Below are 16,252 nucleotides of genomic sequence, written 5' to 3'. Positions count from 1 at the left end.
TCTCAGAGTAACGTTCCTCAAACCTTCATGCAGAGACGGTGCGGGAGACCACAACCGCTCACCAGGCTTTGCTGGTGGCCAAGAACGTGGACAGTTTCCCAGGCAACCAGGACCGGCTGGCTGAGGGCACCATCGACGTGTGGTGGGTGGTCCACGACGGAGGCCTGCTGATGCTGCTGCCCTTTCTCCTCCGCCAACACAAGGTCGGCGTCTCCTGCTGTTCTCCCGACGCGTCTCGTTTTCCCGTCCCTTCATCTGTGTCTTCGCATCCACAAGGTCTGGAGAAAGTGTAAGATGAGGATCTTCACGGTGGCCCAGATGGATGACAACAGCATCCAGATGAAGAAAGACCTCCAGATGTTCCTCTACCACCTGCGGCTGGATGCACAAGTGGAAGTTGTGGAAATGGTGCGTTCACAGGGAAACCGCTGTCTACGGGCGGCAGGTGGCCCCTCGAAGCATGAGACCTTCATGGTCCACGGGGGGGGGGCGGTTGATGAGCATCTCCTCAGCGTGGCAGCACCTCAACCTGCGCTCTCGCGCCCCCTGGTGGCCGTAAAGACCGGGTTTGGGTGAGTTGGAGCTCTTACGGGACTTTTCCTGGACTTGTGTCTGCAGCACGACAACGACATATCGGCCTTCACCTACGAGAAGACGCTGGTGATGGAGCAGAGGTCCCAGATGCTGAAGCAGATGCAGCTGTCCAGGACGGAGAGGGAGAGGGAGGTAATGTGGCCGCCGCCCCCCGGCGCTCCTCGCCACCTTATGAACACGTGAACACATGAACCCGTGAACACATGAACACATAAACACATGAACACGTGAACACATAAACACGTGAACACGTGAACACATGAACACGTGAACACATGAACACATGAACACGTGAACACATGAACACATAAACACATGAACACATAAACACATGAACACGTGAACACATAAACACATGAACACATAAACACATGAACACGTGAACACGTGAACACATAAACACGTGAACACGTGAACACATGAACACATGAACACGTGAACACATGAACACGTGAACACATGAACACGTAAACACATGAACACGTGAACACGTGAACACGTGAACACATGAACACGTGAACACATGAACACGTGAACACATAAACACGTGAACACGTGAACACATGAACACGTGAACACATGAACACGTGAACACATGAACACGTGAACACGTGAACACATGAACACGTGAACACATGAACACATGAACACGTGAACACATGAACACGTGAACACATGAACACATAAACACATGAACACGTGAACACATGAACACGTGAACACATGAACACGTGAACACATAAACACATGAACACGTGAACACATGAACACGTGAACACATGAACACTGTCTGTTCCTCTGACTGAATGTACTCATCTTTCTCCCCGTTAGTGTGCTCTCATCACAACGCACCTAATTAATATGTTACAGGTCAGATTATTGCCAATATCCAACGCCCTCCCTCAGTTCTGGTTGATCACGCAGTAGATCACTGGGAGGGTCAGGGTCAGGGTCAGGGTCAGGGCTAGGGTTAGGGTCAGGGCTAGGGTTAGGGTTAGGGTCAGGGTTAGGGTCAGGGTTAGGGTCAGGGTCAGGGTCAGGGTCAGGGTCAGGGCTAGGGTTAGGGTCAGGGCTAGGGTCAGGGCTAGGGTTAGGGTCAGGGTCAGGGCTAGGGTTAGGGTTAGGGTCAGGGTCAGGGTTAGGGTCAGGGCTAGGGTTAGGGTCAGGGTCAGGGCTAGGGTTAGGGTCAGGGCTAGGGTTAGGGTCAGGGTCAGGGTTAGGGGTCAGGGCTAGGGTTAGGGTCAGGGTCAGGGTTAGGGTCAGGGTTAGGGTCAGGGTCAGGGCTAGGGTTAGGGTCAGGGCTAGGGTTAGGGTCAGGGCTAGGGTCAGGGCTAGGGTCAGGGTTAGGGTCAGGGTCAGGGCTAGGGTCAGGGCTAGGGTCATGGTTAGGGTCAGGGCTAGGGTTAGGGTCAGGGCTAGGGTCAGGGCTAGGGTCAGGGTTAGGGTCAGGGCTAGGGTCAGGGTCAGGGTCAGGGTTCGGGCTATCTTAGTGACAGTGGCCTCCTGCTGTGTGGAACGCTCTTGTTCACCTCCCGACCTCTTCCCACCTCGTTAATGTTCAGATTCAGAGTATCACTGATGAATCGCGTAGCTCCATCCGGAGGAAGAACCCGGGCGCCGGCCTCAGCCGACAGTCGTCGCTGATGGACGACACTCAGGAGGATGAGGTAGCCCCCTACTCACCCCCCCGGCCCCTCGCTGTCGCCCCCCAGGCTGGTGGTTACAAAGCTGAAGCTCTGGACGCCATCTTAGGCTGAGAGTTCCCAAAGAACTCCAAATCTAGACTCTGGAATCTAATTGGTTGAAGAGAATAACTTTTGTGGCCTATTGAGAGGCCGAGCTCCCATCTGTCCTCTGGTGGTGTAACGTGCGTTAGCTCCCCGTCATGATGCTAACGGCTGCTCCAGCATCACAGTCCAGACTGGAGCTGCAGCCACAGCCTGGATGGAGCCAACTTTGTGTTCCCGGCTGCCTTTTCCCGGCTGCCTGTTCCCGACTGTCTGTTCCCGGCTGCCTTTTCCCAGTGCGCCCTCTTCCCCTGGGAAGATTGCACTGTATTGTCTCAGAAATCTGGACCACTGTTTTCCCCACTGCAGCTTCATCCTAAATGTTAGCATGCTATGCTAACAGAGGTGGCGAGGCAGTCTGGGGATGAAGCCGCTGTGCACGTTGTCTGTGCACAGCCACGTGCACAGCCACGTGCACAGCCACGTGCACAGCCACGTGCACAGCGGCATACAGGTGCAACCCTTCTCCATGTTAGACAATCCTGTGCCCTCGTTAGCATCTTTAGCCTGCATCGCGTGCACGTGTCCGACGCTGCTGCGCTCAACACTCAGGCGGCCGATGGCTTCACGCCGGCGTGGGCATAAAGATAAAAGTGCATCAGAAATCCGTGTTTTCAGCGTAAAACAGAACGGGATCAGTTTCCCCCTGAAGCTGCTGTGATGTTTAGCATGATGAGGATCCACTGGTCTGACTGGTGAGTGACAGCGGCGCCTCTCAGCTGTAGAACCCGGGACGTGCTCACAGGCTGGTTCTGCTGTCCTGTTTCTGTCCTGCCCTCGCCCCCCTTCCAAGGCTTAGTTGTTGTTGTTGTTGTTGTTGTTTGCGAGCCTCACCGTAGCAGCCCTCCCTCCCGTGCTAACCCCGCTAACGTAGCCCCGCCTCTGTGCCTCAGGCCCAGCTCATCCACGACAGGAACACGGCGTCGCACGCCGCCGTGGCTGAGAAGGCCGACGGCGAGCCGGAGCGGGTCCACATGACCTGGACCAAGGACAAGCTCTTCTCAGAACGCATCCGCAGCCGAGAGGCCAGCGCCAGCGTGGCGATCCGGGACCTGTTCAACATGAAGCCGTGAGTGAGCAGTGGGGAATTCCCCCTTTTCTTTGACATCCAACACTTCATTTGTTGGCTTTTGTGCTGAAGAAGCTGTTTTATCGACTTAACGAGTTAGAAAAGTTAAAGAAGAAAAAAGGTTTGACACGAACATTTAGACGGGTCAGAAATGAGACCAGATTCTATTTTTAGTTTTGGACGTGGGGGTGCACACAAAGAGGGTTGATCCAAGGAGAGCTGGATACGCTAGCGCTCCGCCGGTATTCCGGTATTCCGGTATTCCGTGTTGGCCCCCGTGGGGTCCCACAGCTGCTGGTGGATCCTGCCGCTCCCTAAAACATCCGCTCTAACGCGTTGGTTTCATCGAGGATATTTTGGGCGACTGCGTGACGCATGCCCCCAGCATGTGCCACCACTAACCTCCTCACCTCCTCAGGACCTCCTGAGCCCACACAGGTGCGTCCCGGCCCACCTGTGTGGGCTCAGGAGGTCCCGGTGCCCGGGTGGTGTCGGGTGTGAGGGGAGCTGATCCATCTAAGCCTGTTCTGTTGTTCTGTCCTCTTGTCCTTGCAGAGAGTGGGAGAGTCTGTAAGTGGCCTTCAGTCTCGTGTCTGTGCTCCTCTAGATGTTCGGCTCCTCCGGCTCTGCTGGCTGCAGCTCCAGTCTCCTCCCCGCATGCAAATATGGGCCGGGTTCTGGTCCGGCCCGGCCCGAAGCTTGAACCAGCCTGATTAAACACAGTGGGCAGACTGAGGCAGACGGCCTGTGATCATCACAATGATCATAACAGTAATAATGATGATTATAATGAGGATCCTGTTACTAATAACAATGGTATTAATAGTGATAATAACGACGATAATAACGACCATAATGATTCAATCGGTGTCCAACAAACAGCCCGTCTAAAATCGACCATGTTGGCTTCAGAAATGCTGCTCCGCTGCGTTAGCATGCTGCTCGCTCCGCTGCGTTAGCATGCTGCTCGCTCCGCTGCGTTAGCATGCTGCTCGCTCCGCTGCGTTAGCATGCTGCTCCGCTGTTCTGCTGCGTTAGCATGCTGCTCCGCTGCGTTAGCATGCTGCTCCGCTGCTTTCTTAACTCTGCTTGTAGCTTAAAGGAAATTCTGCCCGTTTGGTCGTAGGAACCCAAATGTAATAATGGTAATAGAAATGTAATAATGGTAATAGAAATGTAATAATGGTAATAGAAATGTAATAAGCCTGTAGGTCCTGTAGAACGTTGATATTATTGATATTGTTGTTGTTAATAATAATAATTCCCCAATAATAGCGGCCCTAGTTGAGCTTTGATCCGCCAGAACCACCTGTAACTGCTGTCCCACCTCCTTACGCTGCACCAGGAACCAGTCGAACGTCCGCCGGATGCACACGGCTGTGAAGCTGAACGAGGTGGTGGTCAACAAGTCCCAGGGGGCCCAGCTGGTCCTGCTCAACATGCCGGGACCCCCGAAGAACAGGGGAGGAGACGAAAACTGTATCCTTGAGGACCGGCCCGGGACCGGCCCAGGACCGGCCCGGGAACCATACTGGGGTCAGACGGAGAGTTGATGTGGTGTTTCAGGAAGGGGGTCGTGTTCTTCACCTTGACGGTATCTCCAGACATGGAGTTCCTCGAAGTCCTCATGGAGGGTCTGAACCGGGTCCTCCTGGTCCGGGGCGGGGGCCGCGAAGTCATCACCATTTATTCTTAAAGAAGGGAAAAGCTCCACCTGCTGCCACTGACCTCGGGCGTTTTTGGAGAAGAAGCCCGGTTTGAGTAGATGTTCCTGTTCTTAATTTGAGGGTTGGAAGGTGGGAGCACTTGTGATGAGCACAGGTGTGAAGGATCAGCAGTGGTGAGGAGGAGGACGGGTGTGAGCCCGCTGGGCCACCGTAGTCCAGCGCCTGGCTGGGACGCATAGAGACACTTGATTTTCTTCATTTATCTGGACAGCTGCTCACACGCTGCCTTCCCGCTACGTTGTCGCTACGTTCCCGCTACGTTGTCACTACGTTCCCGCTGCGTTCCCGCTACGTTGTCGCTACGTTCCCGCTGCGTTCCCGCTACGTTCCCGCTACGTTGTCGCTACGTTGTCGCTACGTTGTCGCTACGTTCCCGCTGCGTTCCCGCTACGTTGTCGCTGCGTTCCCGCTACGTTCCCGCTACGTTCCCGCTACGTTCCCGCTACGTTCTCGCTACGTTCCCGCTGCGTCCCCGCTACGTTGTCGCTACGTTGTCACTACGTTCCCGCTACGTTGTCGCTACGTTGTCACTACGTTCCCGCTGCGTTCCCGCTGCGTTCCCGCTACGTTCTTGCTACGTTCCCGCTACGTTCCCGCTGCGTTCCCGCTACGTTCTCGCTACGTTCCCGCTACGTTCTCGCTACGTTCCCGCTGCGTTCTCGCTATGTTCTCGCTACGTTCCCGCTGCGTTCTCGCTATGTTCTCGCCACGCGACGAGTGCAAGTGAAGCGTTTAGTGGGTCGTCTTTGTTTTCCCGACGTGTTTACTGGACCTGAGAAGTTAGAGAGATTTGATGTTTGACCCAGCTAGCATGATCATATCATTGAGGTTAGCTATATAGCGCGAGCAGCGCCGCTTTATGCTAACGTCAGGGCTGTGTGACAGCATGAAGTAGATGATGAATAACTGCTGGTGTTTTTCAGACATGATCTTGAACTGGTCTTGACTGTGTAAATCCTCCCAGAGATTCAAAACTTTGCACAACAGAATGTTTCTGCACTTGTTCCAATCATCCATTAGCTGCTTTTAGCTCCCAACGGTCACTAATTTCACTCTCGATGTTGTTTTTATAAACGCTGGCGAAGCGTTAACGTCGTCGTAACCTGTTGAGTCGGACAAAAGTGCCAAACCCAGAAGGAAAGTCTGTGAAGGTGCTGCGGCTGCGTCTGCTCCCGGCCCGTTTCCACGTGGGCCCGTTTCCACGTGGGCCCGTTTCCACGTGGGCCCGTTTCCACGTGGACCCGTTTCCCGTGGGCTCGTTTCCACGTGGACCCGTTTCCACGTGGGCCTGTGCTAAGGTGCCTGTGCTAAGGTGCCTGTGCTAAGGTGCACGTGCTAAGGTGCCCGTGCTAAGGTGCCCGTGCTAAGGTGCCTGTGCTAAGGTGCACGTGCTAAGGTGCCTGTGCTAAGGTGCCCGTGCTAAGGTGCCCGTGCTAAGGTGCCCGTGGCGGCGCCTCCACAGACTTGGGCTCAGTAGCTGCGCGGCGTTGCGTCTCCTCGCCGCTTGGTCACCCTGCAGCGCTGCAACAGGTGCTGCGTCACGCTTTGCTTCAGTCGTCCATATTTGCCTGTGTCAGTGTATCGTTATCGTGTTTGTGACATCATTAATGGCCCTTCGGTTGTTTTAAACGTTCAGTTGTTTAGTGTTATTTAGTGACCTTTGTGGGAGGAGCCAGACAGGACACAGGCGGACGCATCATTTCAGGTAGCTTGGAGCTGACTTAAAATGCACAAGTTTGACTTTTAAAGGAAAATACAAAGACATAAGGATGATTTTAAGGAATTGAAACAATGTAAAGGTGGAAATACTTCCCTTATCTGGTTCCTGTTAGCAGCATAATCTCCGTGTGTGTAGACGTTGGTTAGAAGAAGGTGAGCACTGATGTTGGAGGCCACTGGAGATGATCTACCTCAAACTGTCACTGAGGCTTGGAGACGTGGAGTCACGTCTTCTCTGAGACCATGTTCATGAAAGGAAGCAGAACCTTCAGAGAGCAGCAGACTGGTGTGTTTGTTTGTGGGGGGACTTCTGGGCTGCGCACCCTAAACGCTAGCAGTTAGCTCAGCCATTTAGCATCTTTAGCATCTCCTGAGGGGAGGTCATGGCTAGAAAGAGATCAGGTTTAGAGGCGTGCGTGTGTGTGTGTGTGTGTGCGTGTGTGTTCTGCTGCTGTTTCTGAAGCAGGCCAGGTGTGCTCACATGTAGATGAAGGTAGCCATATAATTGTATCGTGCCTCTGAGTAATTATTAAAAAATGCTGAAATAAATGAACGAATGCAGTCGTGTCCTTCTGTCCGTCCACTCGCTCCTTGACAGTTGTTGCTAAATGATGATGTCAAGCATCTCCAGCAGCATCTCCAGCAGCATCTCCAGCAGCATCTCCAGCAGCACCCACCTTGGCTCTATGTGAGGATCTGGCTCATCAGGTCCTCTGGGTCCTCCTGATCCTCCTCCTGATCCTCCTCCTGATCCTCCACTAGAGAAGAAGCAGCTTCCCGACAACACAGAAGCTTCAAGTGAAAACTGGCGAGTTTTCTCCATTAGCACCGGGGGCTGTGTGCGCGTGCGTGTGTGGAATTTCCGGACCTCACTTCCCTCCTCTGTCCAGCAGAGGGCGACACCGCTGCAACCTTTTGCAGAGGTTTGATCAGCTCGGATCTGTTCCGGTATTTATGAGCCTCCGGACCAGAGCGACCCCGCCCCCCTCCCCGCGTGACCACGACACCTAAATGATGTTTAGTGTCCGGACACATTCCTAAATAATCGTGTTTAAGAGCACGTGATGCGTGAGGCCACTGTACAACACACACTTCTTTATCCTGACTCGAAGCTGCGACCAACCCAGGAAAATGTGCTGGTTTTGGTCACTTTGTCCTGACAGAAATGAACTCGGGGTGACCTTTGACCTCCTGCATTCCAGGACCTATCACCTGGACCACCTGTCCGTCCAAAGTTGGGTGGATTTGTGCCGTTGCTCTGTGTGCACAGCCTGTGTTTGTGACCCACCATGATCTCTGCTCCTGCTTCTGTTGGTGGCTCCGAGCCTTTTCCAGCTCCTCCACATGACCCGGTTCATCCTGGCTGGACTTTGATGGTTGACCTGGACGTTGGCTCACGTTCAGCATGACGAGAAGGTGCCACATTCAACTGGACCTCTCGTCAGCGCTCATCAGAACTCGGGTTCATTTGACTTTTGTCAGTCAGAACTGTTCCTCAGTGGACCCTCACAGCCGGAGCCTCCTGGATGAGAGGTGAGACCTGCTCCAGAACCTGTTCCAAAACCTGTTCCAAAACCTGTTCCAGAACCTCGCACAGCCACGAGTCGCAGCACTGGTTCCGTGCACCATTAAAAGATACAGCGCTATAAATACATATTAATATTATTACTGTTTGTATGAAAGAAGGGAGGAGCGATCGGTGCACGATAAAACGGAATAAAGTCACTAAAATAAGAGTGATGAAAGGGATCCGCGGGTGGGATCCGCGGGTGGGATCTGCGGGTGGGATCTGCGGGTGGGATCCGCGGGTGGGATCTGCTGGTGGGATCTGCAGGTAAAGCTGATCTATTTTCCGTTGAGCTCAGTTTGACACATTTGCTCGCCGCTTCCTTCCTCCCGCCTGAAGCGCACTGCGCATGCGCGAGCGCCACCATCCACCTCCGCCTTCAGCTCAACCGACGCCGCTCTCGGACCGCGACCTGGCGGCGACCATCCCGTCACGTCTCCGCACGCCGCAGCTCTCCGGCCGCAGCTGCTCTGACTTCGGTCTTTGGCAGCACGATCCCGGCCTGTAGGGGGGGGGGAACCGGCCGCCTTCGCTCGACGCAGTCGGTGCGCTGTCGGCTGCTCGGAGCGGAGCGGAGCGGAGCAACCGACGGCTGGGAGCTGCGTTTGAAGCGTTCAGTCAACATCCGAGCTCTCCTTCCACCTTCAGTCGGACCATTGTTCGGTTCTGAGCCGCTGCGGTGGGGCCGCGCGGCGCGGCGGCTGTCTGACCGCAGGTGGATGGCCGCGTCCACCCCGCAGCCGCCGCAGCTCCGCTCCGCTCGGACCCGCGACAACAGACAGGCTGCGTGAAGCAGCACAGCCGCATCATGCTCCCAGGGGTCGGCGTGTTCGGCACGAGCCTGACCGCGCGGGTCATCGTGCCGCTGCTGAAGCACGAGGGCTTCGCCGTCAAAGCGCTGTGGGGCCGCACGCAGGAGGAGGCGGAGGAGCTGGCCCAGGAGATGGACGTGCCCTTCTACACGAACCGCATCGACGACGTGCTGCTGCACCAGGACGTGGACCTGGTCTGCATCAACCTGCCGCCGCCTCTCACGCGCCAGATCGCGGTCAAAACGCTGGGTGAGTGAGGCTCGTGCAGCTGTGCGGGAGGGATGCTGCGGCCTGGGCCGCGGTGTGCGTGCGTGCGTGTGCGTGTGCGTGTGGTGGGGGTGCATGCTGCACCAGTGATGAGGTCCAAGTGCTTCTGTGGACCTGGCCCTCGTTAGCATCTGGTGTCGCCCAGGAGAGGAGACGCCAGGAGGTTCTCGTCCAAATCTGGGACCCTGCAGCTGGTCCTGGTGGATCCCACTGACCCCCCAAGGACCACAGCTCTGCTCTGATTGGTCACCTGGAAAGATTCTACCAGATCCTTGGAGGTGTCTGGGGGCCCTGCAGGTGTCTGAGGGCCCAGCAGGTGTCTGGGGGCCCTGCAGGTGTCTGAGGGCCCAGCAGGTGTCTGGGGGCCCAGCAGGTGTCTGGGGGCCCTGAAGGTGTCTGGGAGCCCTGCAGGTGTCTGGGGGCCCTGAAGGTGTCTGGGGGCCCAGCAGGTGTCTGGGGGCCCTGAAGGTGTCTGGGGGCCCAGCAGGTGTCTGGGGGCCCTGCAGGTGTCTGAGGGCCCTGAAGGTGTCTGGGGGCCCAGCAGGTGTCTGAGGGCCCAGCAGGTGTCTGGGGGCCCTGAAGGTGTCTGGGGGCCCTGAAGGTGTCTGGGGGCCCAGCAGGTGTCTGGGGGCCCTGCAGGTGTCTGGGGGCCCTGAAGGTGTCTGGGGGCCCAGCAGGTGTCTGAGGGCCCAGCAGGTGTCTGGGGGCCCTGAAGGTGTCTGGGGGCCCTGAAGGTGTCTGAGGGCCCAGCAGGTGTCTGGGGGCCCTGAAGGTGTCTGGGGGCCCTGAAGGTGTCTGGGGGCCCAGCATGTGTTCCAGCTCTGTGTGGCCCCATCTGTTAGCAACAGCGCCATTAGGATGGCACAGACTTGTCTGTAATGCCAACGATCTTTTGTGTCTGTGCTCCACACTCAACGTCTGTGCTGCACACTCAGAGTGTCAGTGCTGCACACTCAGAGTGTCAGTGCTGCACACTCAGTGTCTGTGCTGCACACTCAGAGTGTCAGTGCTGCACACTCAGTGTCTGTGCTGCACACTCAGAGTGTCAGTGCTGCACACTCAGTGTCAGTGCTGCACACTCAGTGTCTGTGCTGCACACTCAGAGTGTCAGTGCTGCACACTCAGTGTCAGTGCTGCACACTCAGTGTCTGTGCTGCACACCTAGAGGGGTCCACAGACGTCGGTTGTGTTTGATAGCCAGCTGTATGAAACAGCTGAATTTATTATTCAGATTCTTTATGCGCAGCCAAACAATATAAAGCTCAAAAACAGGTGGATCCATCTTAACGGAACCGACCTGGGACCTGAGGTGGTGCTGGTTCTGGCTCGGTCCAAACCTGCCGTCACCGGGGTGTGTGAAGGTCGTAGGAAGACTTGAACATGTGACCCTCCAGCAGACGGACGCACAAACACAGACGAGTCCTCACTCGTCTCCTGGTTCTGGTTAATGTGGCGCCGACGGACCTTCTGGGCCCACCGTCATGGTGGTGATCCATGTGATCGACTGTCTGATCCAAGTGATCGACTGTCTGATCATGTGATCAACTCTGATCCATGTGATCGACTGTCTGATCCATGTGATCGACTCTCTGATCCATGTGATCGACTCTGATCCATGTGATCGACTCTCTGATCCATGTGATCGACTCTGATCACATGGCGGCGCCGTTCTCACCTTCTCAGTGAATCTGGGGAGGCTGCAGTAGTGGCATTCATGCTAATGCTAATGCTAATGCTAATGAGCGTACCCGTCACACATGATCTGCAGGTTCAAGGCGTAAACCTGTCGGTCTTGTTGAGCCTCTATTACTTTCCTTAGTCAAATACTTTACACACACACGCACACACACGCACACACGCACACGCACACACACGCACACACACACACACACAGTAAAAGGATTCCTTGAGCCTTTTTAATAGATTTGCTGGTTCTGCTGCAGATCTTCAGATCAGGGATCCACTGGATCAGGAGGCGTCTCCTGTCAGGTGAACCATGTTTGTCAGAAGGTGTTTAGCAAGGCCCCCCTCCCCCCCCCCACCCCCCACCCCTCCCCCCACACGCTGTGGTTTCCTCCCAGTGACGAGCACATTCCGTGGAAAGAGGCACAACCACAACCTACACTGCTGTGACGTGTGTGTGTGTGTGTGTGTGTGGGGGGGGGGGGGGGGGGGGGGTTGCATCACGGCACACTCTTGCAACACTTTCAGCTCCACTCAAGATGAGACGTGGGGGGGGGGGGGGGTTCTTCCTGTAAACATTTATTATATATCAAAGTCTTTATTACACAAGGACGAACATGAGTAGAGTCTGGCCCCCAGAAACCTGCTGGGCCCCCAGAGACCTGCTGGGCCCCCAGAAACCTGCTGGGCCCCCAGAGACCTGCAGGGCCCCCAGACACCTGCAGGGCCCTCAGACACCTGCTGGGCCCTCAGACACCTGCTGGGCCCTCAGAGACCTGCAGGGCCCCCAGACACCTGCAGGGCCCCCAGACACCTGCAGGGCCCCCAGAAACCTGCAGGGCCCCCAGACACCTCCAGGGCCCCCAGACACCTGCTGGGCCCCCAGACACCTGCAGGGCCCCCAGACACCTGCTGGGCCCCCAGACACCTGCAGGGCCCCCAGACACCTGCAGGGCCCTCAGACACCTGCTGGGCCCTCAGACACCTGCTGGGCCCCCAGACACCTGCTGGGCCCCCAGACACCTGCAGGGCCCCCAGACACCTGCAGGGCCCCCAGAGACCTGCTGGGCCCCCAGACACCTGCTGGGCCCTCAGACACCTTCAGGGTCTGTTTGAGCATTTATGAGCAATGTTGCAAAAGCAAAGTTGAGGCTGCATTTGAACATCCAACATGGAAGATTGAGCACGTTAATAGCATGTTAATAGCATGTTAATAGCATGTTAATAGCATGTTAATAGCGCGTTAATAGCACGTTAATAGCGCGTTAATAGCACGTTAATGGCACGTTAATAGCGCGTTAATAGCACGTTAATAGCATGTTAATAGCGCGTTAATGGCACGTTAATAGCACGTTAATAGCATGTTAATAGCGCGTTAATGGCATGTTAATAGCATTTATAACGTTCGTCAATAGAAACAAGCAGGAAGTTGCTTCTTTTTGATGAACATCTGCTTCAGGACCACAATGTTCTGCAGGATTCGGGTCTTTGGGTCAGAATTTCCACATTCACGTTGCCGTGACTGCTCCCATAGAGCCGTGCTTGTTTTCATCCTCACACACACACACACACACACACACACACACACACACACACACATCCATTAGTATGCTAATGACAGTCTGCGAGAGTGTGTGTGGGGGGGGGGCTTGACGTTTCCTTGTTTGTGTTAGCTGGGGGGGGGGGGCAGTCCTGCTGAAGTTAGCATTCCTGGAGGAGACCTGAGGGGGGGTCCTCTCCAAACTCCCCCTTCAACTCCCACTTTTCTGTTACCAAGTGAACTTTGAGCTGCTGGAAAGGAAGTGGCCCTGGGATCATCCTGGGATCTCCCTTGGATCATCCTGGGATCATCCTGGGATCTTCCTGGGATCATCCTGGGATTATAATCCTGGGAATTATCTCCAGCTAATGGGAAACATGCGAATGGAGCCACATTTGTGACACAGTCCCTGTAGTTCAGAATCAGCTGATCAGTAATGATGCTTAATTAGTAATGATGCTTAATTAGTAATGATGCTTAATTAATGATGCTTAATTAATGCTGCGATCATTCCCAACCTGCATCCTCCCAGGATCCACAGTCCGACTCAGGAAACGGACTTGGACGAGGAAATATGAAGGTTGAGATCCAGGTAGTTTTCCCTGTCAACTGGACTGGGTTTCACCTTCTATCCAGAAGGGTTCTTCGGTTCTGAACTCGCTGGGCAGAGCAGCACAGCAGAGCAGCACATAGCACAGCAGAGCAGCACAGCAGAGCAGCACAGCAGAGCAGAGCAGCACAGCAGAGCAGCACATAGCACAGCAGAGCAGCACATAGCACAGCAGAGCAGAGCAGCAGCATGCAGAGTAGCAGAGCAGCACAGCAGCAGAGCAGCACAGCAGCATGCAGAGCAGCACAGCAGAGCAGCATGCAGAGCAGCACAGCAGAGCAGCACATAGCACAGCAGAGCAGCACATAGCACAGCAGAGCAGAGCAGCAGCATGCAGAGTAGCAGAGCAGCACAGCAGCAGAGCAGCACAGCAGCATGCAGAGTAGCAGCAGAGCAGCACAGCAGCACATAGCACAGCAGAGCAGCACAGCAGCAGAGCAGCACAGCAGAGCAGCACAGCAGCACATAGCACAGCAGAGCAGCACAGCAGCAGAGCAGCACAGCAGAGCAGCACAGCAGCACATAGCACAGCAGAGCAGCACAGCAGAGCAGCACAGCAGCACATAGCACAGCAGAGCAGCACAGCAGCACATAGCACAGCAGAGCAGCACAGCAGCACAGCAGCACAGCAGCACATAGCACAGCAGAGCAGCACAGCAGCAGAGCAGCACAGCAGATCCTCCCGGCCCTGCAGCATCAGGGGACCAAGCTGCTGGTCCTGTTGGACACAGCTCTGCTGGAGGTTCTGCTCCACGACGCTGTCCCACCGGGCCTGCAGCTGTGCTGCCGTTAGCTGAGCAGCACCATTTGGGACTGGGAGCTGAGGCCTCCTGGAGGAACCATCACGCTTTAGTGTCACACGACACGCTTCCCATGTTTGTTAGGCTGTTGTGAGGACCTCCTCTAGTTCCCTGGGGACAAGAGATCCCCTCAGAGACCCCCTCAGAGACCCCCTCAGAGACCCCCTCAGAGATCCCCTCAGAGACCCCCTCAGATATCCCCTCAGAGATCCCCTCAGTGATCCCCTCAGAGACCCCCTCAGAGACCCCCTCAGAGAACCTCTCAGAGACCCTCTAGAATATGAGATCCCCTCAGAGACCCCCTCAGAGATCCCCTCAGTGATCCTCTCAGAGATCCCCTCAGTGATCCCCTCAGAGATCCCCTCAGAGATCCTCTCAGAGACCCTCTAGAATATGAGATCCCCTCAGAGATCCCCTCAGAGACCCCCTCAGAGATCCCCTCAGTGATCCCCTCAGAGACCCCCTCAGAGATCCCCTCAGAGATCCCCTCAGTGATCCCCTCAGAGACCCCCTCAGAGACCCCCTCAGAGATCCCCTCAGAGATCCCCTCAGTGATCCCCTCAGAGACCCCCTCAGAGACCCCCTCAGAGAACCTCTCAGAGACCCTCTAGAATATGAGATCCCCTCAGAGACCCCCTCAGAGATCCCCTCAGTGATCCTCTCAGAGATCCCCTCAGTGATCCCCTCAGAGATCCCCTCAGAGATCCTCTCAGAGACCCTCTAGAATATGAGATCCCCTCAGAGATCCCCTCACAGATCCTCTCAGAGATCCTCTAGAATATGAGATCCCCTCAGAGACCCTCTAGAATATGAGATCCCCTCAGAGATCCCCTCACAGATCCCCTCAGAGATCCCCTCACAGATCCTCTCAGAGATCCTCTAGAATATCGTGGCTGATGAAAATGGACCGGACGTTTTCAGAGGTGATCCGCAGCACCAAGCCCAGGTGGTGCTACTTGATTCTACTGATCCATCCATCTGCCAGTGTTGGAGAGGCTTCTGGAGCTTCTGGAACGTGGGCGGGGCCGTGCTTGGAGTTCAGGCTCCTCCCACCTAGCGTGGTGCAGTAGCAGCTAGAGCTAGCATGCAGCTTTGGTTAGCTGAGGCGGCAGATTAGACCTTCTAGATGACGGCTCGGCCGACTCAGCACCCGCCCGTGGGCCGGAGCGCCGCTCGGCACGCGCTGGTGTGGCGCTCCGTTACGGCTGAGAGCGTGCACAGGTCCTGGAGAGTGGGAGGGGGTCCAGAGAGCTCCTCAGAACTGGGTCACAGGGATTAATTTCCTGGCCCAGCCCCTGGAAGCTAATGGCAGATTAGCATTCCCACTCAGCCTCTCCGCCCTTCACAAAGCAGCCAGGAATGAAGCCGAGCCGCCATCCTGCACCTCCGGGCTCTTCTCCGGACAAAACAGGAATATTCTGACCCGACAAGTTCAAATCCAGTCTCTTTTTACCACCATCACAGCTGGTTTATCTCATTTAGAACTGGAGCTTTTCCAGTATTCGGAGGAACTGAGCTTTGGGAACGTTCATCCTGCTTCAGTGCGGATGAAACCTGCTCTGGAGTCTTTTCTGGGAAAGCTTGAACTCATCGCTCACTTCATGGCACTGTTCCTGATGTACATTATGGTCTGTTTTGGGTAATAGAGGGAACTGCGCTCTCTTCATGCTATTGATGTAGCTGCTAGCAAAGGGTGAACAAGTTCACGTTGGTCTCGATTCACTTCCGGACGGCGGCTCCAGGCCACGTTCCTTCATCATCTTTGCCTGATTGATGCTCTGTTCTCTTCTCCTCCTCTTCAGATGTTCCTCCCATGCTTAGTTGCCACTTGTCTCTGTTCTCTTACATGAGGAATTGGGAAAAACGTCATCTGCGACCGAACCGCGACGCCTCTGGACGCCTTCCGGATGATGTCAGCCGCCCAGTACTACCCCAAGTTGCTGAGCATCATGGGGAATGTGCTGCGTTTCTTGCCAGCCTTTGTCCGGATGAAGGAGCTGTTGGAGGAAGGCTTTGTTGGGGAGCTGCTGGTGTGTGAGGCCCAGGTAGGACGCTGATGTTCCTTCACACATGGTTC

At 55.4% G+C, this 16,252-nt stretch overlaps 3 protein-coding genes across 10 annotated transcripts in view; all 3 read left to right on the top strand.

Annotated features, from left to right (window-relative positions):
- Window positions 1–7,449, top strand: part of slc12a7b (solute carrier family 12 member 7b) — a 38,564-nt gene extending 31,115 nt beyond the window's left edge. For 2 of the 7 annotated variants that reach the window (XM_029843117.1, XM_029843113.1), the window contains exons 19-26: window positions 34–203; window positions 277–408; window positions 619–726; window positions 2,157–2,261; window positions 3,275–3,450; window positions 4,006–4,020; window positions 4,796–4,929; window positions 5,055–7,449. In XM_029843117.1, coding sequence (XP_029698977.1) covers window positions 34–203; window positions 277–408; window positions 619–726; window positions 2,157–2,261; window positions 3,275–3,450; window positions 4,006–4,020; window positions 4,796–4,929; window positions 5,055–5,146 — 932 coding nt within the window. In that variant the 3' untranslated portion in view covers window positions 5,147–7,449. The remainder of the gene's footprint in view (window positions 1–33; window positions 204–276; window positions 409–618; window positions 727–2,156; window positions 2,262–3,274; window positions 3,451–4,005; window positions 4,021–4,795; window positions 4,930–5,054) is intronic. The other 5 variants (XR_003889890.1, XR_003889889.1, XM_029843114.1 and 2 more) reach the window with 5 other exon arrangements.
- A 1,238-nt stretch (window positions 7,450–8,687) lies between these two features.
- The window catches only part of gfod1 (glucose-fructose oxidoreductase domain containing 1), an 11,021-nt gene continuing 3,456 nt past the window's right edge, over window positions 8,688–16,252 (top strand). Inside the window, exons 1-2 of the mRNA XM_003978898.3 lie at window positions 8,688–9,524; window positions 16,027–16,220. Of these exons, the coding sequence (XP_003978947.1) occupies window positions 9,272–9,524; window positions 16,027–16,220 (447 nt within the window). The 5' untranslated portion in view covers window positions 8,688–9,271. The remainder of the gene's footprint in view (window positions 9,525–16,026; window positions 16,221–16,252) is intronic.
- LOC101076167 (kinesin-1 heavy chain-like) overlaps window positions 9,395–16,252 on the top strand; it is a 27,532-nt gene continuing 20,674 nt past the window's right edge. For both annotated transcript variants that reach the window (XM_029843118.1, XM_029843121.1), the window contains exon 1: window positions 9,395–9,524. The gene's annotated coding sequence lies outside the window, so the exon portion shown is untranslated. The remainder of the gene's footprint in view (window positions 9,525–16,252) is intronic.

The sequence above is a fragment of the Takifugu rubripes genome, chromosome 10 (assembly GCF_901000725.2).
Source record: "Takifugu rubripes chromosome 10, fTakRub1.2, whole genome shotgun sequence".
Classification (NCBI taxonomy): Eukaryota; Metazoa; Chordata; class Actinopteri; order Tetraodontiformes; family Tetraodontidae; genus Takifugu; species Takifugu rubripes.
The sequence above is the reverse complement of the archived record's forward strand: the minus strand, read 5'-3'. Positions and strand labels throughout refer to the sequence as shown.